This window comes from Ilyonectria robusta (assembly GCF_021365365.1).
Source record: "Ilyonectria robusta strain PMI_751 chromosome Unknown BGZ61scaffold_47, whole genome shotgun sequence".
NCBI lineage: Eukaryota > Fungi > Ascomycota > Sordariomycetes > Hypocreales > Nectriaceae > Ilyonectria > Ilyonectria robusta.
Window position 1 is genome coordinate 134,651 of NW_025764481.1, and position 23,577 is coordinate 158,227.

The 23,577-nt window shown below is 52.1% G+C and overlaps 10 protein-coding genes across 10 annotated transcripts; 6 read left to right on the forward strand and 4 right to left on the reverse strand.

The window, feature by feature from the left end:
* Nucleotides 1-320: 320 nt before the first annotated feature.
* BGZ61DRAFT_500141 (sugar transporter family protein) lies at nt 321-1,846 on the reverse strand (the record flags this gene model as incomplete). The annotated part of the gene is made up of 3 exons (XM_046251515.1): nt 321-953; nt 1,006-1,677; nt 1,727-1,846. 3 exons carry the CDS (start codon nt 1,844-1,846, stop codon nt 321-323), a joined length of 1,425 nt encoding a protein of 474 aa, XP_046095122.1.
* A 712-nt stretch (nt 1,847-2,558) lies between these two features.
* On the forward strand, nt 2,559-3,460 carry BGZ61DRAFT_371687 (uncharacterized protein; the record flags this gene model as incomplete). Its single annotated transcript, XM_046242123.1, has 3 exons — nt 2,559-2,933; nt 2,987-3,234; nt 3,283-3,460. The coding sequence occupies 3 exons, from the start codon at nt 2,559-2,561 to the stop codon at nt 3,458-3,460; spliced, it is 801 nt and encodes a 266-aa protein (XP_046095123.1).
* A 360-nt stretch (nt 3,461-3,820) lies between these two features.
* On the reverse strand, nt 3,821-5,252 carry BGZ61DRAFT_594319 (oxidoreductase domain-containing protein). The gene is made up of 2 exons (XM_046256843.1): nt 5,017-5,252; nt 3,821-4,966 (listed from the first exon to the last, which is right to left on the reverse strand). Exons 1-2 carry the CDS (start codon nt 5,073-5,075, stop codon nt 3,859-3,861), a joined length of 1,167 nt encoding a protein of 388 aa, XP_046095124.1. The 5' UTR covers nt 5,076-5,252; the 3' UTR covers nt 3,821-3,858.
* Nucleotides 5,253-5,855: 603 nt separating this feature from the next.
* Nucleotides 5,856-6,438, forward strand: BGZ61DRAFT_500143 (3-dehydroquinate dehydratase QutE; the record flags this gene model as incomplete). The annotated part of the gene is made up of 3 exons (XM_046251516.1): nt 5,856-6,019; nt 6,073-6,295; nt 6,352-6,438. The coding sequence occupies 3 exons, from the start codon at nt 5,856-5,858 to the stop codon at nt 6,436-6,438; spliced, it is 474 nt and encodes a 157-aa protein (XP_046095125.1).
* On the reverse strand, nt 6,367-8,876 carry BGZ61DRAFT_176221 (fungal-specific transcription factor domain-containing protein). The gene is made up of 3 exons (XM_046237636.1): nt 8,795-8,876; nt 8,120-8,745; nt 6,367-8,069 (listed from the first exon to the last, which is right to left on the reverse strand). Exons 1-3 carry the CDS (start codon nt 8,832-8,834, stop codon nt 6,576-6,578), a joined length of 2,160 nt encoding a protein of 719 aa, XP_046095126.1. The 5' UTR covers nt 8,835-8,876; the 3' UTR covers nt 6,367-6,575.
* A 3,580-nt stretch (nt 8,877-12,456) lies between these two features.
* Nucleotides 12,457-15,390, forward strand: BGZ61DRAFT_466139 (uncharacterized protein). The gene has a single exon (XM_046247648.1). It carries the CDS (start codon nt 12,602-12,604, stop codon nt 15,035-15,037), a length of 2,436 nt encoding a protein of 811 aa, XP_046095127.1. The 5' UTR covers nt 12,457-12,601; the 3' UTR covers nt 15,038-15,390.
* A 1,360-nt stretch (nt 15,391-16,750) lies between these two features.
* On the forward strand, nt 16,751-17,614 carry BGZ61DRAFT_176234 (uncharacterized protein). Its single transcript, XM_046237637.1, has 2 exons — nt 16,751-16,959; nt 17,014-17,614. The coding sequence occupies exons 1-2, from the start codon at nt 16,813-16,815 to the stop codon at nt 17,494-17,496; spliced, it is 630 nt and encodes a 209-aa protein (XP_046095128.1). The 5' UTR covers nt 16,751-16,812; the 3' UTR covers nt 17,497-17,614.
* A 370-nt stretch (nt 17,615-17,984) lies between these two features.
* On the forward strand, nt 17,985-19,597 carry BGZ61DRAFT_404467 (cellulose-binding protein). The gene is made up of 2 exons (XM_046243128.1): nt 17,985-18,377; nt 18,425-19,597. Exons 1-2 carry the CDS (start codon nt 18,060-18,062, stop codon nt 19,538-19,540), a joined length of 1,434 nt encoding a protein of 477 aa, XP_046095129.1. The 5' UTR covers nt 17,985-18,059; the 3' UTR covers nt 19,541-19,597.
* An 819-nt stretch (nt 19,598-20,416) lies between these two features.
* On the forward strand, nt 20,417-22,180 carry BGZ61DRAFT_500146 (general substrate transporter; the record flags this gene model as incomplete). Its single annotated transcript, XM_046251517.1, has 4 exons — nt 20,417-20,739; nt 20,798-21,002; nt 21,056-21,246; nt 21,298-22,180. The coding sequence occupies 4 exons, from the start codon at nt 20,417-20,419 to the stop codon at nt 22,178-22,180; spliced, it is 1,602 nt and encodes a 533-aa protein (XP_046095130.1).
* A 63-nt stretch (nt 22,181-22,243) lies between these two features.
* BGZ61DRAFT_434182 (uncharacterized protein) lies at nt 22,244-23,406 on the reverse strand (the record flags this gene model as incomplete). Its single annotated transcript, XM_046243946.1, has 2 exons — nt 22,244-22,712; nt 22,763-23,406. The coding sequence occupies 2 exons, from the start codon at nt 23,404-23,406 to the stop codon at nt 22,301-22,303; spliced, it is 1,056 nt and encodes a 351-aa protein (XP_046095131.1). The 3' UTR covers nt 22,244-22,300.
* Nucleotides 23,407-23,577: the final 171 nt, after the last annotated feature.

Sequence of the window (23,577 nt, forward strand, 5' to 3'; positions counted from 1 at the left end):
TAGTGTTGAAGAAATAAGAAACTAATTGTTACACATGTAGTTGGATCGTAATGAATGCAGTGTCTCGGGTCCGTCATAGCGCTGCCGAGATCTTTAACTTGTTGAGGACGTTGGCTGTAAACGCGTTCATCTTCCATAGAGAGTGGGGTGGGAATGGACAAGCACTTTGGATTATGGAATTGCGAATTATTCTCTTGGTGGGTTTACTGTCAGCTGTTCCTAAGTAGTTTACAAACAGAAGCATACGCAACCCATTCTAAAAGGAGTGATAATTATAGCTACTTCGTGGAAATGAACATGGCCCTCTCCAACCACCTTATTCAGGCCGACTCCTTGTGCTCAGAGCCACCCAGGGTATTCTCAGGGTCCTTGGCCGAAACAACATACTCATCCACCTCCTCAGTAAAGCCAAACTGCTTGCCCTTCTTCTCCGGCCCCAGGAATGTGACGAGGAAGACAAGTCCCGTACAGGCGCCAAGGAATGCGCAGATGACAATGGCGTAGTCGTATCGCTTGATGCCAGTGGCGGTGGGAGCGAGCGGGAAGTACTTCTCCCCGATGGTCGACTGGATCGTCGCGGCTGGGCTAGAGGCCAGGTTTCCAAGCTGGTAGGCGGTACCGACGACAAAGGTTCGGATGGGACCAGGTGAAAGCTCCATAAGGTGAGAGGGAATGACGCCGAACGCGCCCTGGACGAAAAATTGAAGAAAAAAGGCAGATGCGGCAACCGCTGTGGTGTTGACGTAGGTATAGGGATAGATCAGGGCTCCAGCACACACGCAGGAGACCATGATTGTAAGACGTCGACCGAAGATTTCGGAGAGGTAGCCGACGCAGATGGCTCCGCTGATGGCACCGAAGTTGGCAATGACTTGGGTGATGGTCATTTCGTTGAGCGTAAATTCGAATTGGTTGAGAAGCATCGTGGGATAGAAATCTTGCGCGCCGTGGGCCTGTTTGATGCTGGTTAGTTTGAGCTTTGGATGTTATAGTAATGGGACTTACCATGAAGTTGAATCCGGCCATGAGCAAGACCATGTAGACCAGTGTAAGCCAGTGGTGCTTAATGGCCTGGCCAGCCTGGTGAATAAAGCCACTCGTGGCAGCGGATGCATTCTGTCGTACAATCTCCCGCTCGCGATACGCCTGGGTCTCGGGGAGGTAGAATCTCCAGATGATGAGGAAGACAGGCGGGCAAGCGCTGAACCAAAAGAGCGGCCTCCACGCGTGGACAGTCGTGTTGACCAACGCACGAGCAAAGGCAGTGGTCAGGAGATAGCCGACGGGATAACCAGCTTGGAACAGACCGGACATGACACCACGAGCTGCATCTGGGCAGTCTTCGAGAGCAGTGGCCACGGCGTTTCCGTAGAGACCGCCCATGGCGACTCCAAAGAGAGCTCTGCACGCCAGAAACTCGCCGTATGTGTTGCAGAAGCCGGTGCCGAGTTCGAGAGCGATGAAGAGGACGTTGTTGAAGATGAAGGGCCACTTGCGGCCGAATCGATCAGACCACACGCCAAAGATGACGGCGCCGACCGATCGGAACATGAGCACCAGGGTGATTCCCCAGGTGATTTCCGAGTTGAGCTTGTTGAACTGCTTGGCCAGCGGCGTGACGGTCAAGCTGACGGTAAAGAAGTCAAAGGCGTCGATAACCCAGGCACACCAAGCACACTGACGTTGATTGTTAGAAGCGTTTCTGATGGTTGATGGATTGACTTGCCATGAAAAAGGTCCATTGCTCCTTGTTCAGCATCCGCATCGCCGCGATAGGACTGATGACCTTGTCCATGGGCGGCTTCAGTGTTGAGAAGCGGGATGCAAGATATTGGCCCGCCGACATGTTTGCGTCGGGATCCTCGCGGGGCGCCGCCATGTGCGCGCCGTGGTTCTTCTCTTGGTTGATAGACATGCTGAGACTGCAGGATTGTGAGTGTGAGTGCAGAGTCTGCGATGTTTCAACCGACGGACACGCGGCGTGGTTCATATAGCTCTCTGAGAACAGACTGACCAAGCCTCGCATGCCTCATCCAGAGTTCAGCTGCACGCCGGCAACACGACTCGCAGGTCGACAACTGACCAGCCATCGAGTCCGGGGCACCCCCAGATTCGCGGGGTAGGCAGCTAGCATGAGTTATTGGGGGCAAGCTAGTGCGGCCAGCCCTGCGATGGACTGATGCTAGGCGCTGTGATGGTGTTTAGTGACTTTGCGTGGTTTCGGACTATGTGTGGCGGACGAGATATGCCGGCCGCGATGGAGGCGAGACTCCACCCCCAACTCCCCACAAGCTGGGAGCTCTCCGCGGCTAGACTCGTCTGGGTAACTGTAAGCTGATGGGGAAAGATTCGTTCCATGTTCATGTGACTGTCTTGCTCCAATTGAATCTGGATCATTGCCCCCAGAGCTGCCCGGTTGCGGCTGCTTTCCCCACCTCGTGAGACTCCTCTCTCACTTATTAGAACAAGTGACGACATTTTCCTCTCACGAACCTCCCACACCGTAAATACAGACTCTATCTCCTCGTTTCTCCTCAGAAACAACCCAATTCCTCACAATGGCCACCCTCGCCGCCGCAGCTACCCCCGACGTCCACGCCCTCGAGCTCTTCTCACTCAAGGGCAAGAACGCGCTGATCACGGGCGGTTCGCGCGGAATCGGCGCCGCAATGGCTCATGCGCTCGCCGACGCTGGAGCGTCCATCTGCATTGCCCAGCGCGATGTGAGCAACATTGCTACGGCGGACGCGATTCGCGCCAAGGGTGCCAAGGTGGAGATTGTTGCGTGCGACCTCACCAAAATGGACGAGGCCAAGGCGGTGTTCCAGAAGGCGCTGGATGTCATGGATGGTCGAATTGATATTTTGATCAACTGTGGTGGTCTCCTGAAGCGAAAGGAGACGGTGTTGGTCACTGAGGAGGATTGGGACAGCGTAAGACTCCAGATTCCACTCCAATATCCCGTTTACTGATCAACGGCCAACAGGTCATCGATGTCAACTTGAAAGCCCTGTTCTTCATCTGCCAGGCCGCCGGACGACACATGGTGCCTCGAAAGGCGGGCAAGATTGTCAACGTCTCGTCCCTCAACGCCTTCATTGGCGGCGAGATCGTTGCATCATACGCTGCGTCCAAGGGAGCCGTGTCGCAATTGACCAAGGCGCTTAGCAACGAGTGGGCAAGACACAATATCCAGGTCAACGCCATTGCTCCTGGCTCCATCGCCACAGATATGTAATGAATTCTGTCCCAACGAGAAAAGAACCCTCTAACAACCTGCAGTAATACGGACCTTCGATCAGACCCTCAACAATATGCGGCTCGGATTGCGCGCTGTCCCGCCGGTCGATGGGGTGCCCCGGCTGACTTTGCCGGACCTGCGCTGTTCCTCTGCAGCAGTGCGAGTCAATATGTGACGGGCGAGGTTCTTGTGGTTGATGGTGGACATTTGGGACGGTGATGGGTGATATGGATGGAATAGTTATGATAAACCATGGAAAATTCTATAGATCAATTGATTTACGTATGGTACTCTGAAGCATTTTCTGTATTGCCATGTCTGGTCATGTCGAGGCTGTCCTCAAGCAGTGCAACAGCAAGAAGAGCCGTTGTCACATTTTTATACCCCAAAGATTTTATCGATACCATTATGACGACTGTTCAATTGCCAGCGAAATATCCGTGGCTGAGATACGCTTTCTTCTCACTGATAAAGACTGCGACTTCATGTTCAGCTGGGACTTTGCTATTGACACGGGAAGATCGAGCCACGGAAGGTTGAAGGGGTTGGAAACTTGGTCAAAAATAATATAAAAATGTCAGTCATCTTGTAAATCTAAAGAGCCCGTCTATATGCATCTATTCCTTAAGCTCCGGAACATCCACCCACGCCCGCTTCTCCCAGCTTTGGATACCCAGCTCCGTGAGTTGCACTCCCTTGGCGCCCTCCAACAGGCTGTGCTTCCACGGCTCGTCCTTGACCACATGGCGAAGGAACATCTCCCACTGCACCTTGAAGGCGTTGTCAAAGGCCTGGTAGTCCGGCACGCGCGACCAACCCTCGGAGTACTTGATGGGCGAGTCCACGTCGGGGTTCCAGGTTGGCCGCGGCGTCTGGCTCTCGTGCTGGGCTACGCAGTCGCGCAGACCAGCTACGGCGCTGCCCTTGGTGCCGTCGACTTGAATTGTCAAGAGGTCATCGCGGCGCACGCGGACAGTCCAGGACGAGTTGAAGTGGACCATGATGCCGTTCTTGAGCTCAAAGGTCGCGTACGCCGAGTCGTCGGCTGTGCACTTGTACGTCTTGCCCTCCTCATCGACTCGCTCCTTGACATGGGTCGCGCCGGTGCAAGTCAGCGAGTCAATGTCGCCGAACAAGTTCTGGATCACGTATTGCCAGTGGCATAGCATGTCGCTGATGATGCCGCCGTCGTCCTCCTTGCGGTAGTTCCAGCTGGGACGCTGCGGAGCCACGGGACCCTTGCCGTCAAACACCCAGTAGCCAAACTCGCCGCGGACAGACAGGATCTCGCCGAAGAAGCCGCTGTCGATCAGAGTACGCAGCTTGACCAGGCCGGGCAGCCAGAGCTTGTCCTGCACGACGCCGTTCTTGACGCCGGCGTCGACGGCCGTCTTGTACAGATCGTACGCCTGCTCCGACGACACGGCCGTGGGCTTCTCGCAGTAGACGTGCTTGCCCTTGGCGATGGCCTTCTTGACGGCATCGGCGCGGCGGCCGGTGGTCTGCGCGTCGAAGTAGATGGTGTTGTAGGGATCGTCGAGGCACGCGTCCAGGTCGGTCGAGGACCGCGTGATGCCGTGGGCTTGGCAGAGATCGCGCAGCTTGAGTGGGTTTCGACCGACGAGGATGGGGTCCGGCATGATGATCTCGCCGTTGGTGAGCTTGACGCCGCCCTCGTTGCGGATGGCGCAGATTGATCGGATGAGATGCTGGTTGGTGCCCATTCTAGTCACTGTTAGCACTCGGAAATGAATTGATCCCGACAAGAGATGTACCGGCCCGTGACTCCGTTCATCACGATGCCAACATTGTGGACGACAGGTTGCGCAGCCATTGCGATGATGAGGCACGATTCAAGGAGGGGTTGTGAGGTTGTCTGCTGGGATAAGTGCTTGCAGGTCGATTGGCTCTTAGAGTAGCTGCTGAAGAGGAAGCAATTGTCTCGTGAATGATCAAATCGTCAAGGAAAAGCGCTGGGATGCCCTGGCCTCAAGTATTTGACTGAATTGACTGAACTGAGTCGTGATAATCTGAAAACAGAAGACACCGGCATCTCCTTAATTTACATCTCAGAGTGCCCCTCGTTCCGGGCTTCCCCGCTCGGCTGATCATCCGGCCCCGCCTCCACAGTTTCACCTCCTCATCCCCAATTTGTCTCTATTCACATCTACGCCCTGGAACACCTGACGACTCTCGCTCTGACTCAAATGCTTGGGGGTTGGGGGCTCGCGAGATTCCGAACTTCGGGGGCACTCAGACAGCGTAAACAGCTCATGGGATCCGAGATTGCTTCCTCCGGACGCCCTCGGACTATGTCTCGGACTGTCTATACTGCGAGGTGACGCTCCCCCAACAGTGGACCCAAGCCATATTGGAGCAACTCTAGTCCGACCTGGGGGGTGGAGACGAGGATGGACACGTGCTTTGTGTGGGGTAAACTATCATCCTCGAGCTCCTCGGTTCGGCTGCTCGCCGAAAGCCGCAGGGCATATAATTCTCGCGTTACTCTGTGCCTTTGCATATTCATCAGACATAACATCTTCATTCAGCATTCCATCATAACTTCTATACACTCTACCTCATTCACCCCCAACAACTATCATTTACACTCAAAATGCGTGACGGAAAGAAGACTGTCCTGGTCATCAACGGCCCCAACCTCAACCTCCTCGGCACCCGTGAGCCTCAACTGTATGGCTACGAGACCCTGTCCGATGTTGAGACTGCCGGCAAGAAACAAGCCGAGGAGCTCAAGGCCAACGTCGAATTCTTCCAGAGGCAAGTCACTAACACCCATGCAATCACTGGCAATCTTGCTAAGATGTGCGTAGCAACTGGGAGGGTGCCATTGTCGACAAGATTCAAGAAGCCAGAACCAACGGGACTGACGGCATTGTATTGAACCCTGCTGGCTTCACTCACACATCTGTCGCCATTCGAGATGCACTACTGGGTGTGGAAATTCCCTTTATCGAGCTGCACGTCTCCAACATCCATGCACGAGAGGAGTGGCGCCACCACTCGTACTTTTCCGACAAAGCCAAGGCAATCATTGTTAGTACAGCTTATAAACGACCCTAGACTAGAATATGCGCTGACTTTGATGCCAGGTTGGTTGTGGCGCTGCCGGATACGGATACTCAATCGAGCATGTCGTGAACAAGTTTCCCCAGAGGCCCGACGTCAGCTCAAAATAGAGCCAAGTTGATGAAGAAAGTAAAGAATTTTATGAGATATCAAGGAAGATATAGTCCATCATGTCCACCATAAAATACACCAGTATAAATTAAGATTGCCATTTAATAAAACCTCTAAGACGGAGTGCCCACATCGGCTATGACCAACCCGTCCCGCCATAACCAGCATCAAACATACCGTCATTGAAGCTGATGATCCGGTCTACGTCGATGAAGTTTTGATCCGAGAACATCTGGGATATTGTGCTCAGGTCCCCATGAGGCACGCTGCCTTGGTGAAATGCGTCAGTCGAATTGGACTCCATCTCTGAAATCTCCGAGTTTCCACCTGATGTGCCCGCCGTGGAGAGCATATTCCTCAGCTCCCCGTGCTGGCCTGGCATCCTGGTTTTGAGATATCCATTTTCGCGCGCTCGAGCGGGCCGGGATGACTCTATTCTCGGCACTGAACTTGCATGCGATATTTCGGTCGTGTACCCAGACGGGTTAATTCGAAAGAATTCATTGTCGATGCTTTTTTGGTGCAGATCTCGCAACGTTTGAGCATACTTGCCAGCTAGATTTAGAGACTTTGGGTTGTCGAATCCAGACCATAGCCTCGACATCTCGTCGAGACTATTTAGAAGAGACGTAAATTCAGACGCCAGCGCGGAACTGGAGTAGTATCGCCAGTAGATCAACAATACCCGCGCGGATACAAAAACGCAAAACGCAAACTGATTCGCGACTGGAAGAGTGGACGGCACAGTCTTGAGATAGTTCCTGGTAATGGAGGAGACCTCCACAGCAGCGCAATGACAAGTCTCCGCGCTCGACGAGCTGGGCAGGCGAGCGCTAAAGGACCACGCAATCGGGGGGAAGGCGATGGGCTGGTGCAGGAGAATGATGGAAGTGTTGTGCGTGATGTGGGCGAGCGTCAGGTTCGGATCCATGCGGATCGATTGCCGCGCCATGTCGGCTTTCCACTTCTGCGGGAGGAACATCTTCCAGTGGATGAGACGCAGGTCCAGCTCTTTGAAGCGCGTGAGCCAGCTGCCGATCTCTCGCTGATCCCGCATGTTGACCTTTTGCTGGAGGAAGTACGTTGTGACTTGGCTGAGAGACTCTGTCGCCTCGACGGAATATGCAAAGGCGCCCACTGTAGACATGTTGATCGAAGGCACAGAGCCTGTGGGGGACACGCCGGACTCCATGGGCGTGTTCTTGTCGTCTTCTGGGCTTGTGTTTTGTCCAGACGTCCCGTAATGTGACGGCAGAAAGGCAATGGGGTTTCCGATCTTACCGGCAGACTTGTCCCAGATGTTAAAGTACGGCGTGACGACCGGTTCATCCTGCCACCAAAGACTAATGTCACAGGGCAGCCGTCGTTGGACATCGTTGGACGTCAAGCTGGTGTTCCAGCCCATGGTGATGGAGCAGAATCTGTCCAGGTTGAAGATGTTCCAGAATACTCGGCGCCGTTCCTCTGTTTCGATCCACACGCATTCGTCGTGGGGGGAGAGTGACACAAAGGGCTTGGATAGCGGTGGTCTTTCTGCCTCTTCGCTTTCGACGGTGAGTTGTAGGTATTCGACGGTTCGTGTTAATGATCCGATTACTGACCACGCCCGCATCTCCATGCCGTTTCCGATCTAGGAACCGTCAGCATTGTATCTGGGCGGGGATGGGAGGTAGCACGTACATCGTTGAATGCAATAATAGTCAAGGCCTGAAGGCTTTCAATGACGAGAGAGCTTATCGCCGTGGATATCACCCAGTTTCTCGCGACATCCAGCTCCCGTTTAGACAAGAGGCCGCCGGCGACGGTGTCGGCATCCACGTATCTCGTAGCGGCCACCATCATGGCCTGTAATATAACCAATAGCTTAGGCCGTTCCGCAGTGTCGGACAGCCTCTGATGGAACCTGGCTTTCTGCAGCATGGGGATCCAGGGATGCACATGACTAAAATACGTCTCGATGACAACCTCCATCACTGGATTGGGTGGTAGTGGCGGCATACCGCTCGCATCGTGTGGATCATGTGCATCGTGGGCGTCATGGACGTCGTGAGAAGGAGGTGGTAGATCCCCATCCGTGCGCCTCCGCTTCCGAGGAAGGGTTGGGACTTCATAGGCCGGGGTATCATTGAAAGCAAGCGATGTTTGGTGTTGGTCAGTTACACCACGGATGGACCTGTCGTTGAGCCGCTGGAGCTCTTGAGCGAGGAGCGACAAGATGCTACTTCCTCCGTTTGATGGAATGTCTCCACCATGGTGTCGCTGGTTAGGTTGTGACTTCAACTCCTCGATGGATGTCTCTAAGCTGTCTGTTGCCGTGTTAGTCAAGATGCATATGTATAACCACCCGAGTCGTACCTAATCGGCGATGAATATTCTCTATGGCACCGGGTTTCATGCCCGGCCTGCTCTTCTCTCCCTTGTACTCGCACTCACTCCCTAGCAACTCGCATAAGCACACCCTCGTAACCTGGGCTTGCGTTAGAATCAAGTTAGACTCACCAGTCTTACGGCATTGCTGGCAAACGGGCAGCTCGCGGGAGCACCGCAGCTTGCGCCGGCGGCAACAGTTGCAAGCCAGAACGGACTCGGCGCCGGCCGCCGAACCCTCAGCCTCTTCGGCTCGGGCGTTGAGCGTGTCCGCGTTCATTCTGCAGCGCAGTGACGGGTCAACGCGTGACGGAGCGGTAGGAGTTGGGATCTCGGGGTAAGTCCGCACCAAGTCTGGCCGTGTTCTGGGGGAAATGGGCGAGCCACATGCCCCGTCCCAACCCCGGTTATCGGCTTCAGGGATACGGACGAACTTGCGCTAATAAGAGCCTACACTAATACGACTCTGTATTCCTCTGCATTCCCCCACAGTCAAGTCTCCCCGCACGGAAAACCGAGTCAGGTGCGGCAGTGCGGACTAACTCGCTTCAGCTCGGGCTAACTTGCTTCAGTACGGCGTGCTTGAGAGGAGAAATGCACCTCACGCCACTAAAAATGTGGAGAGGATTATTCAGAGCGGATGAACAACACCGGGATTCTTTCCTCTGGGTTTGGGATGGGTCTGGATCCACCACCCCAACTTGCAATCGCCGTTGATTGGCAAAGTTATCCCAGATGTTGTATTTTATTGCTAGCATGGAGATACTGGATGAGCTTAGATGAGGTGCTGCTGGGGGGCCAACTCGCTTAACCCGCGTAGGTCTACCGAACACAATCCTCCTACCACTCATCGTTGTCGAAGAATCGCCTCCTCTTTACAGGGAGGTCATATCTCCAATCTGTCGAGTGAAGTATCGGCCTGACTCCCTAATACCCACTATGACGAACTTCTTTAAGTCTTAATTGAGGGAGCGATGCCACGGCTCACGGCCGAGGTAGAGCTGACACAAATGACTTCACAGAGCTTGATGCTGCCGCCGCCCCGGATTGTAGCCCCTCGAACACATCCTTGAGTGCTGTCTCCCATTTTACGGCTTGCTCTTCTGGCACGACGTTGCGCAGGATCACACAGCCTCGCTCATGGACAAGATCGGCAAACGCAGACGGCAGTTCATCGCCTTGAGATGAATTGTCGTTAGTGCAGAGCAGAAGTGAACCTGGAACATGAGCCTTGACGTCATTTCGCACATCTTCAAAGTCGATTTTAGGTATCATCAAGGGGCCAATTTGTTCAATGAGGTCGACTTTGGACTTAAGGATTTGCATAAGTCTGTCGTGTGAAGAAAGTGAGAGATCTGATTCAGAATTGTCGCGAGAAAGGCTTGCAGGAGTGTTGCTTTGGGCTATTGATCCCGCAGGACTTGAGTGCGAATAAGTCAGTATTGACCGACTGTCCGAAAGATAGGTGAGTCCCCACCACGCTGGCAAGGTGAACGATTGCTAATCGGGACGAATCGGATTTCATGAACAGCGTAGACGAAGAATTAGTCAACTGTCTGACCTGTCCATGTTACCAACATATACATGGAGCACACACGTCTCAGGCGCTCGATGACTGGCTTTGTTATTCAACTCATGCGTGTGATGATCCATTCCCGAGCGCTTCCTAGTAGTGCATAATGCTAGGTTGGTCTAGGGCTCCGCGGCTTGTTCGGTTCAATTTACTCGTTCCCGGCTTGCACAACACATCACCGGCTATTTCGATATGTCTGTTAGTCCTTCAATCCTTTGTTATGACTCTACATAGCAGATACGTATCTTTGAGCCGTTTGAGGGATTCCGGCCAGGATGATGTTGGTAAGCAATGCGAATTTCAGAAGGCAAGTTAATCATCACGACAGCATCAGTCGATTCTGTATGCAAGACATGGCCTAAAATTCTTTCAGGCAAAGATTTGATCTCCCTAAATGGCTTGAGCCTTAGATCATAAACTTATCGGTTCCCTCTCTTCTGAGAAGCTCTGCCCATCATCCGTCTTTCTCCCAATTTCTGTTCCGTGAACGCGACGCCGAGAGTCTCCCGAGCTCTGCAGTAGTTTCCTCCCTTCCATTGAGGACAGTTGTACCCCTCCGGGGTCCAAGACCGGTGCATCATGTCATTGGACTCCAGAGCCACTACAAACAAGGGCTAGCTTAGTCGAACCATACGACGGGAAAAGCTTACAACATGGATCAAGCTACCAGATTCGATGATCCTACGAGGTGGGAGGAATTCAGCAAGCCAGATACAAAAATTCGGCAAGTTATTTTACCTTTAACTATCCGTGGTCGTGAAAAAGCAGGCTAATCTATGTCACAGATGATTGGGGGAGGTATCCGGCCACGGCTCATCCGGCCACGGTCAGCATCTGAGATTCACAAAGTAAGTAAGAGATAGCACCCGCTGTTTAGACAAGATGCGGATGAATTGCCCTGTGGCCGATCAAAAAGTGTGCCAAACTCGGGGAAGCCTCTTAACGTGATGCTTCACGGCGGCGGATTCTGCTTAGGCAACGCGGGAATGGAGGCCACGAGCTGCATTGGCGCTGTCCGGGCTTACGACTGTGTCTCAGCGAGCCTCGCGTATAGAATGGCACCGAAGATGAAATTTCCTGTCCCTTGGGAAGTCTGCTGGGATGCTGTCTGATTGGTATGTTTTCACTTCTGCTATGTATGGGCAAAACGACCCCGAAGCTCACCAGAAGCAGCTCTCCGACAATGCTTCGTCGCTTGGGGCCGACTTGGTCAAAGGATTCTTTTTTGGAGGTAGATCTGCTGAAGACCACCTTGCAATTTCTCTAATATATAAGGCTCAGGATAAAAAAAAAACCTCCCTCCGATCACGGGCGTCTACCCCAACGTGACTCCAGCCCGAGCGCCGCAAGCAGTATCTGACAAGTACAAGCACCTTTATCGAAGCTGGCAGGTGCTGAGCAATGGTTTATCATTGACCTCCAAACAATTGATATGCACGATCAAGTCTTGGATCCTGAATTCTCATCTCTTCTTGGCAACCCTTCCTGCTTTGGACTAGCGGTGGTGGACAATAAAAAGGTGGTGTGTGTTTATGTCTCCGCTCAGGCCCATTATCTGATGGATCAACTATCACATCCCTTGCATTACGCTTGGCCTTACTGATACGCCGAATGTTATCCCACGGGCGCTTTTTTCCCCTTGCTTCTTTTCTCCAGCCACAGTGTCTCACAGTGAAAACTGCCTGTAGCCCAGCTTCCGGAGGGGCTCGGGTGCTACTGTGGGCAAGAATGAGGCCACGCCGAGGATGCCTTGGGATGTTGCCCCGATTTACTTCTAATGGCTTTCTATAGGCGCATTCTTGTGTCTAACTTTCAAGCCTGCAAACGTAAGGCTGCAACTATGTCATCACCAGCCCATGATGCAGAGAGAAGAGAAAAGAAAGACACAGGTACCTCTGAGCCAGCCACAACTGATGGATCGTCTTTGCCGAACGGCCAAGCCAGGTCTCCCATTGGATGCTTAGTAGCCAATAGTTTGACTGAACGGCATATGGTGGGGAGGGTATAGGATCCTGCAAAAGCAATAACCAACCCACCACTTACCGACAGACTGGTAGCGAGACAGGATAAGCACCAAGGTCGCCTTCATTTTCTTCTCCTCGATTCTCTCCCCCTCCAGTTCCCCTCTCCCCTCTCCGTCTCTCGTCTCTGTGTCTCGTCTTCTTTCCCTTCCCTTCCCACAACTTCAACGCCACCACCGCACTGTTTGCAACGTTCACGCCATGACCCAAGCCACCCCCACAACCGATGCGAAGCTCGCAGCTCTCTGGGAGTGCGTCGGACGATGGACCAACGACGTCCGCCAGATCAAATCCCCCCAGGATGAATACCAGCAAAAGTACGATGTCATCCGAGGCCGCTTCGACCACGAGCTTCAGCTATCCAGAAAGCGCACGATTCAACCCGAGAGCTCCCGTAGCAGCCTCGACACGCTTGTTCAGCTCGGCGCGGAGATGAAGGATCTCGAGATCCAATACAAGCAGTCGGTGACGGCCATGGAACGAGAGTACCAGGAACGACTGGACGCAGCCCACAAGAGCTTTGCCAATGCCATCATTGACGCCTTTGGGGACACCCTCTCTGGCTCTGGAATTCAAGATAAATTGCGGCTGGCTCTGATTCCTCGAGGGTCAACGGCTGAGACGGATACGGCCGACGAGGGACCCGACACAACACCAGACTTGTGTACGGACCTGGAGGCGAATTGTGCTCTAGACGATCCTACCACAGGTGGGACAACTCCAGAAGAGACTCCATCTTCAGGAGAGGCCGAAGTTCCTATTTCCAATCCCGAGTTCAATCCAGAGGAGAACACAGTTCAACCGACGAGTCCAGTCCCAGACACAAATGCCACTTCACAGATGGAGCCGGGCTCAGAGGCAACCTCAGCTCTGCAGGAGGATCTTCCACCACAGACGAATCCAGCCTCACAGATGAACTGGACTGCGGAGACGAATACAACGGAGGCGAATCCCAGCTTAGAGACGGATCCAGCTCCACATGTCAACTCGCCTGCACGGACAAATCGCTCCTTGGAAACGAATGTAGTTCCAGAAATGAACTCAAACCCAACGTCGAATCCAGCTTCCGGGACAAACATCGCACAGAACGAGACATTGAAGCAGGCCAAACGAGCACATGAGCCCAACTCGGTCACCGCCTCGCAGGCTCCAGCCAGGAAAGGCCTGGTGCGCATCCTTCCCAAACAACGTGAAGCCACCCATAACTACGCATCGACAGGTTGGACGCCAATCAACCCTCGAATGCCATCAAACGTCCCCGCAGTCGATCCCCATCCGTCGACGAAAAGACCCCCAGTCACAATAATCGATCAACAACAACAAAAACGCCCACGGCACGGTGATGAGCCGGAAAGGGTCATCGATTTTGACGACGTCTTCCAGGATGGAAATGCCCCAGTCAAGTACATCATCGCACAGTTTCCCCGCAGAACTGGGGATTGGTACATCCTAGAGTGCAAAAAGCACCGCAAACACTTTGTCCACGACCCCGTCCATGGTGCTGCTTCGCACCTCGCTAGTCGAAAGCACAGTATGACAAGAGGGTACACCACCGCAGTGGAGACGCTTGGCACTCGTGTCCTCAATTGCAACGACGTTTTGGCCGAGAAGAACAACGAAGTAGCAAGATGCGCCTTCAAGAAAAAGCTTGAACTTGCGCGGAGTAGATGTACCGAGCAAACCCAGCTGCATTCAGGAGATGAGGTTGATAGTGACCAACAGAGCCTCGGCACGTCCATCCCTAAACGTGTTTTCACTCCTGTCGTGGGCGGGATCTATGCTGCTCGTTACCCAAAAGTCAGGCATATCTATCCAGTTCTCATTCTTCCATGGGAAAGTCTTGACCTTTCTAAATGGAAGGCGGTCCTGTTGAGACGCACTCCCTCATGCTATCTCTTCGACATGGAGGTAGACCCATACCCACGGGGCTGGGCTGAAGGCTATGAGAATGGCGGCCCGTTGGCCAGCGAGAGACATTACCCTACCATTTACTTTGACGGTCGGCAGTTCCCCGAAGAGAGCTTTGTGGGCTGGGTTCGTGTCTCGAGATTCACACCCTTTGACCCCGATGACCCCAACATTGTCAACCGATCAAAAGTGGCCGAATTTCTCCAGAGCAAAGATTGTCGCCTCTCGTCCAACCAGCACGCTTCTCGAGAGCGATGCATCGTTATTTCGGATGATAGCGAGGATGAGGATCTGGGTACTGGCAACGTTATGGAACAAGAGAATTCCGAGAATGGGCCTGGTCGCAACAAGAGTACCAGCGACAACGGGGAGAATACTACGATTGGCGAACAAGGCTTCAGCCAAGATACAGGAAACCTCCCTGGGACGCAAATTCAGAAAATCCCGAGTTATGCCAGAAACTTGCTGCACCCACTTCCGCAGCCCACGACAGGCGTTGAAGGACAACGAGCAGAGAAGCCTGGAACTGCCGGTCAGTCGGGCCAGCCAACCCTGCAGTGGATCCTTGAGCGGCCCCAGGACAGGTTCATATCCACGAGGTTGCCCGAGGATGAGGAGAAAACAGCACTTGCACCGATGGCTGTCATGTCGACGACACAGGAGGTGGTTGGCGGTGGATGGCCATCATTCCCCATAGATGGAATAACGAATGCACCTGTTGATGTATAGGTACGACGCCGGAACACACAAGTCGACGGCTGTCGACCTCAGCAAGCCGAATTCCAGCCGAGGGCTAGATCCGGGCAGGTTTTCACGTCTTGTTCCTCAGCCTTGTCTACAACAGTGAGGCAGTGACTTCTTTGACCCTGTCATGAATGCACAATTTAGGCCAAGTCGTTGCCATGTCTAGTGTGCAGCCTGCGGCGACAACAACGCAACTAGTGTGGCAGGCGGTCTGGGACGTTTGGGCTAGCTGGTTGCTAGCAGGGATCTAAAAGGGATAAAAAGGGGAGGGACGCATTATGAACCTTGATTTAATTTCCCATTCGTTAGACTTAATGAATTTATTGCCTTGATTTTGAGAGATCGTTTTACGAAACTATCCCAAGTACAGCCACGATCCTTGTACAACCTCAGTCTTCCACCCCGCCAATAGACGGGCTACCGCGAGCCTCATCGATCTTTTGTCATTATTTGTTCTTGCGACAGACCCAATTAAACCTCCAATTCGAGGTTTTACTATTAGGAGGCATAAGCCTCAGATCTGCCCGACCACAAACACATAATCTGGTGCAGCTTCAGGCCGACCTTTAAAGACATCTACACGTCGCCATAGTACCGATGCATCCTCGGGGCTTCTTGTTCAAAGTCGGCCCTGTCGCTGGCATCTTGTTCGTACTGAACGAGTTGACCCAAACATCACGGATGTCGATGCAGTTGTAGAATGAGATGGTTGTGTGGAAGACCCGTTAAGTGGAATGAAAAATTGGGACACTGCAATTTTTAGGTTGTCGTTTGGCCACATTCCATCTCTTACGACTCTTACCTTGGTCGAGATTTATGTGCCCCGAAAATAGCTTAGGGCAACGGTTGGTCGGTGTCATCTGGTGTTGTGGATTTGGTTTGGAACAGACGCATAATCTGTAATTAAAACGGCAGCACTCGGCAGAGAAATTCCCCCCAAAGAAAAACCTGGCAACCGGCTATTGGCCTGTAGACAGGCAGGTTTGTGCTAACTTTGTGCTCTGCTTCTCGCAGCTTTGTTGGTAGAACGACAATCCCAAGCGAGGATCCATCAAGGCAGCATCCGGCAAAACGGCACGCACCGCCACGGGTGTGATGCGATGCTGCAGCTTGGTGGGCCGGTGGCTTGAACAAATTGTATTGTCCAGGGTGCCAGGAGCTCATTTGGTTCAGCTCATCGCTTTGAATTGGTGCTGTAACCAACATCAACCAACACAGCATGAATCCTAGCCCCAGAACCCATGCGCCCAGTCCCAAGAGATGTCAAAGTCTGGTCTGCGTTTAAATTGTCAGTCGCCTTCCACGAGGGTTGCATTGTCCCAGCCTGATCGATGGAGATGGATCTTAATTCAGCTACAGCCGTTGGCAATGGTGATGAAATCTAGAACCGTGGCGAACGCCCTGTTTAGGCGCCGAACAACTAATGCGCAGTAACAGTGACACAGCCCTGCTACGGCTTCATTAGGCTGATTCGAGTGCGCTGGCCAGGTTTCGTTACTCCACCTTCACCAATCCCACAACACGATCCATCCACTCGGCCGAGACAACCCTGTAAATGCTGCATTCCTTCGTATCAGTAGGCAGAAATCAGGGTGCCTGGAGCGGTACAAGCCTCATTGCAAAATTGTGACTAGTGCCCTTGCGTCGCTGTGTAGAATACTTATTACCGGGCCTAGAAGGACCATGCCAAGTTTTAACCTCGATCAATATCTGATCCATCTCGACATCCTTACCAAGAGCTGCATCCGTTCCTCTCCACCATGGACTTCAGAAGCCCCTTTACCTGGTACACCGTGCACCTCATGTGCATTCTGTCCCATTCCGCTCTTTTCCTGGCCGGATCCGCTGGAATTGCCATCGGAATCGAATATGATGTCGTGTTCTCAAGTGGCGTTGCTGGTCTAATGGTGAGTCCAGGCGACAACATTTATGCAACGAACTCGAACTGACAGGCCATGCAGGGAATGTTTGCCACGATTGTCAATGGTATTTACCTAGCAATGTATTCGCCACTTACAGAGCGCACCACCGCCACTACCGATAAGGCTTTCGACGAGTCTACCGACGAGGCCACCGACGAGGCAACCGAAGAGGTCCCCGATCAAGCCACGATCGAGATCCGCCGCTTCAAGAGCAAACTCGGGCTTGTTATTTTTACTCTTTTCAACTGCATTTTCACCATCGGTTCTGATTTCGCGTTTGCCGGAATCACGGGCGTGCGAGCGCATGAGCAAGAGAGCATCACGCTTGTTGTACTGTGTGTAATTGCAGTCATAGCTGGGTATGTTCTTCAAACACTACCGCGAAAATTGTATGCTGATTTGATATGTTCTAGAATCACCGTTCTTCTCGCCAATACAGTAGATGTACTCAGAATTTATTATCTGTTTACGGAAAAAGAGCAAGAATATTTTGAGCTAAAAGATATGGAAGTGCATGTGTAGGCTTTTAACTACATGAGTTGTGTGATGATGATGGTGTATAATATTGTATTTTCACATGTCAAGATATCAAGAGCTTCAAAGCATAGCTACAGTTTTCTTTTATATTTGCACATTTTACATCCTCAGTAATTTTGGCGCAATTTATTCTCTCTTTGAGAACCCTGCGACTGTTGTGTAACCCAACCGGAACCATGATAACAAGGCCTAGAGGGCAGCTTAATAGAGCATTAAAACTCAAAGAAATCGTGGATATTGCGCTGGCATCTGATCTCGCACATCAATATGCTCACCTTGACACCTCTTCGACGCTTGCAAATCCATTTGTTCGTATAGGGTAGGATCATCGGTCTAGCGTATCGGAACTCATCCCGACCGGGATCGCCGGTGCTTAATATTTCCCTTCTAAGACACCCGACACATCCTCATTCCGGGTCATCTACGGAGATCGCTTCCTTGGCCTCGGATATCGGTGATTTAACAACAGCCATAAAAACTGGCTGCGGTGCGTGATACGCTGATAGAATATTCCCTCGCATGTCGACAGTTGATAGCCTCCTCCCAAAATGGCCGAATCTACTCAGCGCGTGAACATCGTTCCATTTCCGTCAAGGCCTCGCGTCTTCATTTTGACCGACATCACCAACGAGCCCGATGATGCCCAGTCGTTCTGCCGATATCTGACCTACTCCAACCAGTTTCAGACCGAGGGAGTTGTCGCCTGCACATCAATATGGCTCAAGGACAAGGTTGCGCCCGAGAATTTGTTTCAGATTCTCGACGGATATGAGCCTGTGGTCGATAATCTCAATGCCCACGCCCACCCACAGTTCCCTTACCCGTCTGCGGATTATATGAGAAGCATCGTCAAGCCCGGGCCTCCGGTAAGTAAAAAGAAGCGTTAATTGCCGCATACGCTGACCTTTCCAAGGTATATGGCATGGAGGCGGTTGGAGATGACATTCCGCTGAGCGAGGGAGGCAACCTCCTGTTGGAAAGGATTATGGCTCCCTCTGACGAGCCACTCTGGGTCCTTGTCTGGGGCGGCACAAATGTGTTGGCGCAAGTGCTCAACAAGATCCGGGATCGTCCAGACGCAGCGACGCTACGATCAAAACTGCGCGTATACACCATCTCTGACCAAGACGACTCCGGCGCCTGGATCCGACAGCAATGGCCAGATATCTTCTACATCTGCTCTGTGCACGGCTGGAATCAGTATGGGATGTCTACGTGGGTAGGCATCTCGGGTGCCGTTGACCAGGACGGTCCCGATTCGTCCAAGGTCGCCAAGGAATGGCTCAAGGAGCACATCCAGGTCGGACCGCTTGGTGCTCAATATCCCGACCTCGAGTTCATCATGGAGGGAGACACGCCCACGTTCTTGTATCTGATCCAAAATGGCCTGAGCTTCCCAGAGCGACCTTCGTACGGCTCCTGGGGTGGCCGTTATGTTCCGGTCAACGTCAGCGCCAAGGGAACTGCGCAGTGTCACTATGCCGATACTTTCGACACTGTCAAGGGAATGGATGGCCGGATGTATAAATCCAACAAGGCCACCATCTGGCGCTGGAGGAGTGCCTTCCAGGAAGACTTTGCGGCACGCATGCAATGGACTCTGACGGATGATTTCACAAAGGCCAATCATCATCCTGTCGTTGCTGTCAACGGCGATATCGGGATCACTCCTTTCCGCCTGGATGCAGACGCCGGCTCAACTGTCACCATCGACGCATCAGACACGTACGATCCGGATGGCGACAAGCTTTCATTCAAGTGGTTCCAGTACATCGAGCCGAGTGCCGAGCAAACATACCACCCTCCTGAAGTATCTCATCTTGAGATCAAGACGCTCAACGAGAGCGGCAGCAAGGTCGAGGTGACGATTCCAGGGCCTGAGAAGTCTTGTATCCTCTTCCGAGAGAAGAAGCAGATCGAGCGTGGCCTCTTGCTGCACTTGATTTTGGAGGTCACGGATAGTGGAACACCCGCTTTGACAAGTTACCGAAGAATTCTTATTCAACCGGTCAACAAGAATTTCAAGTAATGTAATGCAGATGAGCTAGATAGATTACTGGTGAAAGCCAAATAGACTGTATTTCTGTGCTCACATTACGAAACGTGCGGTGCCTGGTACTTAGCGTCTCAGTTCGTGGCAAACTGAACGGCAAATGCACGCGATTAGTTTTGGCCAAATGTTTCATTTTGTTGATGTCTCGGTTCTGACGGAGTACTAGCAGCTGGGCATATCCTAGTCGTGATGCTTCGCAGATCTTTTGCATGTTCTGGGCGGGCACTGAAGCACCATAGCACTCCAGCTAATTCGCACCGAATGTAGTAAATGATAGATGTCCAAGTTTGGTAATTCCGAGCCTGGTCTCTTAAATAGGCATCTCCAGAGGTGATCTGGGTTTCATACGACCTTACCAAGCTTCTCCACAACTGATTAATTCGCGCTACGCCATGGATGGATCGACAGAGTCTCCAAATTGGCACTTCTATCCCCCAGGAAATGCTTAACCCCGGACCGTCTCTTGCTAGCGGGTCTCATCCCTCATTTACTGGCCCAACCCCGCACTTGAAGAGACGCTCCAGGATGGACCATGGGGCAGCATGTACGTTTTCGGCAATCCTAAGCACTCCGGTCGAGGAATCGCCTCATTCCCGGAAACCGCTAATGGAAATACGAGAACTACACGGCGGTGACGGGATAGTAGGCCCGAGCGGAATCCGGGGTTCTCCTGAAGTTGGGGAATTGTAGCATGGTTAACGTCGATCAATGCCAGATATAGATGTCATCAAACGAGTCAGTAAGGCTTTTGCGTCTTATAAATTCAACCGCTGACCCCCAAGCCGCCATTTCGACACTCCGGTTATGTCCTCACAGATTCTGCTTCTTCACTAAGACCATCCATCTTCAAATATGATGAGAAACAATGCCACTGATCCTGAGGATAAGCTCGGCGTGCAACAGGTCGAGGCGACTGAGGATGCACAACTCGCCCATCTCGCTGACCAAGAGGACCACGACACTGGCATCTGGAAATCTTTCGTGAAATATCCGTGGGCATGCGCCTGGTGTGTTTATGCCTGCTGGTGCATCATTCTCGTTAGTTTCGATGTCCAAGCTGCCGGTAGCGTTATCGGCATTCCGCAATTCCGCAAAGACTTTGGGCACAAGTTCGGAGACAGCTATGTTGTCCCAGCCAAATGGCAGTCTGCTTTCAGTGGAGCACCGGTTGCTTCGTACGTATTTCTTCCCTTTGCATGTATGGGAACGACTAGCTAACACCTGACTGTCCAGAGCTGTGATTTCCTCCCTCATTTGTGCCGAACTGGCCGACTGGATTGGCCGAAAGAACGTCCTCATAGGTTCTCTCATTATTTCCGTGGCTGCTGTCGCCATCGAGTTTGTTGCCACCTCAAACCTTGTCTTCTTCTTGGGAAAGCTCTTGAATGGCGTCATGGTTGGCGGAGTTGCAACAACCATGATCAGCTATATTGGAGAGGTAAGATATGGTCGCTCGCAACACCCACATCAAATTGCTCACTAGATTCGAAGATCACACCCTTAGCCCTCCGCGGCGTGTTTACATGTGGCGTTGGCGTGGCTTATGGCATCGGCCCATTAGTCGCTTTTATCGTCATCAATTACACCGGTGACGTCGAGACGCGTTGGGCCTATCGGACAGTTTTCTGTTGTCAGTGGGGATTTGCCGGCGTTGCGTTGCTGCTTATTCCTTTCATGCCTGAGTAGGTCAAACTGCTATACCCCTTTTTCTGTCCCCAACTAATCGTATCTAGGTCGCCATGGTGGCTCGTTTCGAAAGGTAAAAAGGAGAGAGCGCTCCGAAATCTCCAAAAACTCGGCTATACTGGCGAAGTTGGCCACAAGAAGCTTGCACTTATCGAGCTCACACTGGAACACGTCCGCACAGAAACCGAAGGCGTTACTTATATGGAGTGCTTACGAAAATCCAACCTTCGCCGTACCATTATCAGCATTATGCCATTGTCCATTCAGGCGCTGTCTGGAATTGCATTTGTGGCTGGGTACTTTACCTACTATCTTCAGTTGGCAGGCTACTCGACTACCATGAGCTATCGAATTCAAATAGCGCAACCTGTTTTATCCATCGTCGGCAATTTGATGGCAGCTGCCATGGTTGACAGGGTTGGCAGACGAGACCTGACCTTCTGGGGTCTTGTCATCCTCACTATCTTCCTCCTAATCACGGGAGGGCTGGGACTAGGAACCTCAAAGCCTGCCATCACGGGAACAGTGGCGTTCATACTTATCTATAGCTGGTGGTACAATGTGTCCATTGGTTCCACGGCATTCTCCCTCCTTTGCGAAGTCTCTACATCACGCCTTCGTGTCAAGACTATCGCTATTGGATATGCGCTGCAGAATTCCATCAACGTCATGTGGCAGTTTGTCATCCCGTTCATGTTCAACCCTGATCAAGGAAACCTGGGCGCAAAGGTGGCATTCATCTTTGGTGGCTTGTGCCTCTTTGCTCTGGCATACCTCTGGTTTTATCAGCCCGAGACCGCTGGAAGATCGTACCAGGAGTTAGATGAAATGTTCGCTCGGGGTGTGCCTGCCAGGAAGTTTAAGGGATACAAAACTGAAGCCCAGATTCAGAACGAGGCTGCAGCGCAGGGCTTGGAGAAAGGACTATGATAAAAGTGTTGAACTCTTCTATGATGCATTTACTGGAAGGTACAGTCATTGGAAACTTAAGTTCGACGATACTAGGAATTATTTGAACTACATTGCTACATACACACCGATGAGCATCAGCTATGTCTTCCAAGCTTGATATCCGCTCTCAACGCATTGAACCACTCCAAAGACAATAGTCAGAGCCAAAACCGAAAGAGCAACCCAGAAAGTGTACCACTGTACACCATTTCGTCTATCGTGCCAGAACTGAGATAAAGTCCTCGGCGTTGTCTCATCATATGCTTGCTTTAGAATGACAATGCGGTCTCTCCAGAACTTGAAATTCTCCATCTGGCGGTCTTCCATGTGTAGAGTTCCACATCTGCCCAGCCTTTTGTCGACAGTGTCGTGCTGCCTATCACAGAGCTGACGGAACCACGAGTGTTTCGATGACCTTGAGGCACTTGAAACACTCATTGACTGGGGGAACAACAAGGCAAGAGTTCGGAGGGTCTCTTCAGCCAAACCTCGAGGGAGTAGGGACTCTTGACTGTGAATATTTAGATACAGAGATCTCATATTGCGGACGGGTTAACTCACTTTTTGAGCCTCTGACACTCAAGAAAAGATACGTGAGAAAACACCAATACCTTGGAATCATCCTCAGTCACAAGCAAATGTTCGGCTAAGTTGTCAGTAAAGCTGATCTCGATGCCACCAATCATCTCAAGACTCCAGCCGTTGAACGACTTTGGAAGCTTGACGGCGTCGAAATTCATCCTCGGATTTTCGGTAAAATGAGCCCTAACGAGGCATCGTAGGGTGCCATTGTTCCAGGCTAGATGTCGGCGAGGCAGGAATTGACCCTTAACAGTCCCGATCCGTAGCATGAGCAGGATCCTGGCAGCAAGATCGAGAGAACTTTCACACTCCCCGTCGGAATTTGCGCGGCCGCAAATATTCTGGATCTCAAGTAGTAGATCCTCTCGAGACCTATCCGTTTGCAATCGCTGAACCAGCCGGTTGATATCCTCTGGTGCCTTCAAGGCAACAAATTTCCCGTCGCAATTAGCTGCTATGAGAACCCATTGGCGCTCATAGTACTCTCGGTAGGCAGAGTCATCTATCTCCCCAACCGAATCGCCGTTGAAGAGTCTGTCATTAGAGGAAAAGGATCGCCATAGCGTCTGAACTAACTCCTCGGACCCTATCGTTGCTGGTAACGTAGGTTGAATTGGGTTCATTTTATGAAAGGAGAGGATTTCTGGCCTAACGAAATGGACCTTGGTGCAAGCCTGAATACAAGAAGATCAGTTTGGCCGCACTTAATTAACTGCGTTGAACTTACTCTCCGAACGTGATGACTGGATTCCCATCGCCTCAAGATTTTTCATTTGGGCACCAGTGCAAGCTCG

What these genes read in the sequence shown, in the direction of transcription:
- BGZ61DRAFT_594319 (XM_046256843.1), bottom strand. Translation starts at nt 5,075, where the DNA reads ATGGCTGCGCAACCTGTCGTCCACAATGTTGGCATCGTGATGAACGGA. An exon ending in ATGAACGGAGTCACGGGCCG is followed by an intron (nt 4,967 to 5,016) that starts GTACATCTCTTG and finishes AACAGTGACTAG; the next exon opens with AATGGGCACCAACCAGCATC.
- BGZ61DRAFT_176221 (XM_046237636.1), bottom strand. Translation starts at nt 8,834, where the DNA reads ATGAAACCCGGTGCCATAGAGAATATTCATCGCCGATTAG. An exon ending in GAATATTCATCGCCGATTAG is followed by an intron (nt 8,746 to 8,794) that starts GTACGACTCGGG and finishes ACACGGCAACAG; the next exon opens with ACAGCTTAGAGACATCCATC. An exon ending in CTATTATTGCATTCAACGAT is followed by an intron (nt 8,070 to 8,119) that starts GTACGTGCTACC and finishes GACGGTTCCTAG; the next exon opens with ATCGGAAACGGCATGGAGAT.
- BGZ61DRAFT_466139 (XM_046247648.1), top strand. Translation starts at nt 12,602, where the DNA reads ATGACCCAAGCCACCCCCACAACCGATGCGAAGCTCGCAGCTCTCTGG.
- BGZ61DRAFT_176234 (XM_046237637.1), top strand. Translation starts at nt 16,813, where the DNA reads ATGGACTTCAGAAGCCCCTTTACCTGGTACACCGTGCACCTCATGTGC. An exon ending in GTGGCGTTGCTGGTCTAATG is followed by an intron (nt 16,960 to 17,013) that starts GTGAGTCCAGGC and finishes CAGGCCATGCAG; the next exon opens with GGAATGTTTGCCACGATTGT.
- BGZ61DRAFT_404467 (XM_046243128.1), top strand. Translation starts at nt 18,060, where the DNA reads ATGGCCGAATCTACTCAGCGCGTGAACATCGTTCCATTTCCGTCAAGG. An exon ending in TCGTCAAGCCCGGGCCTCCG is followed by an intron (nt 18,378 to 18,424) that starts GTAAGTAAAAAG and finishes GACCTTTCCAAG; the next exon opens with GTATATGGCATGGAGGCGGT.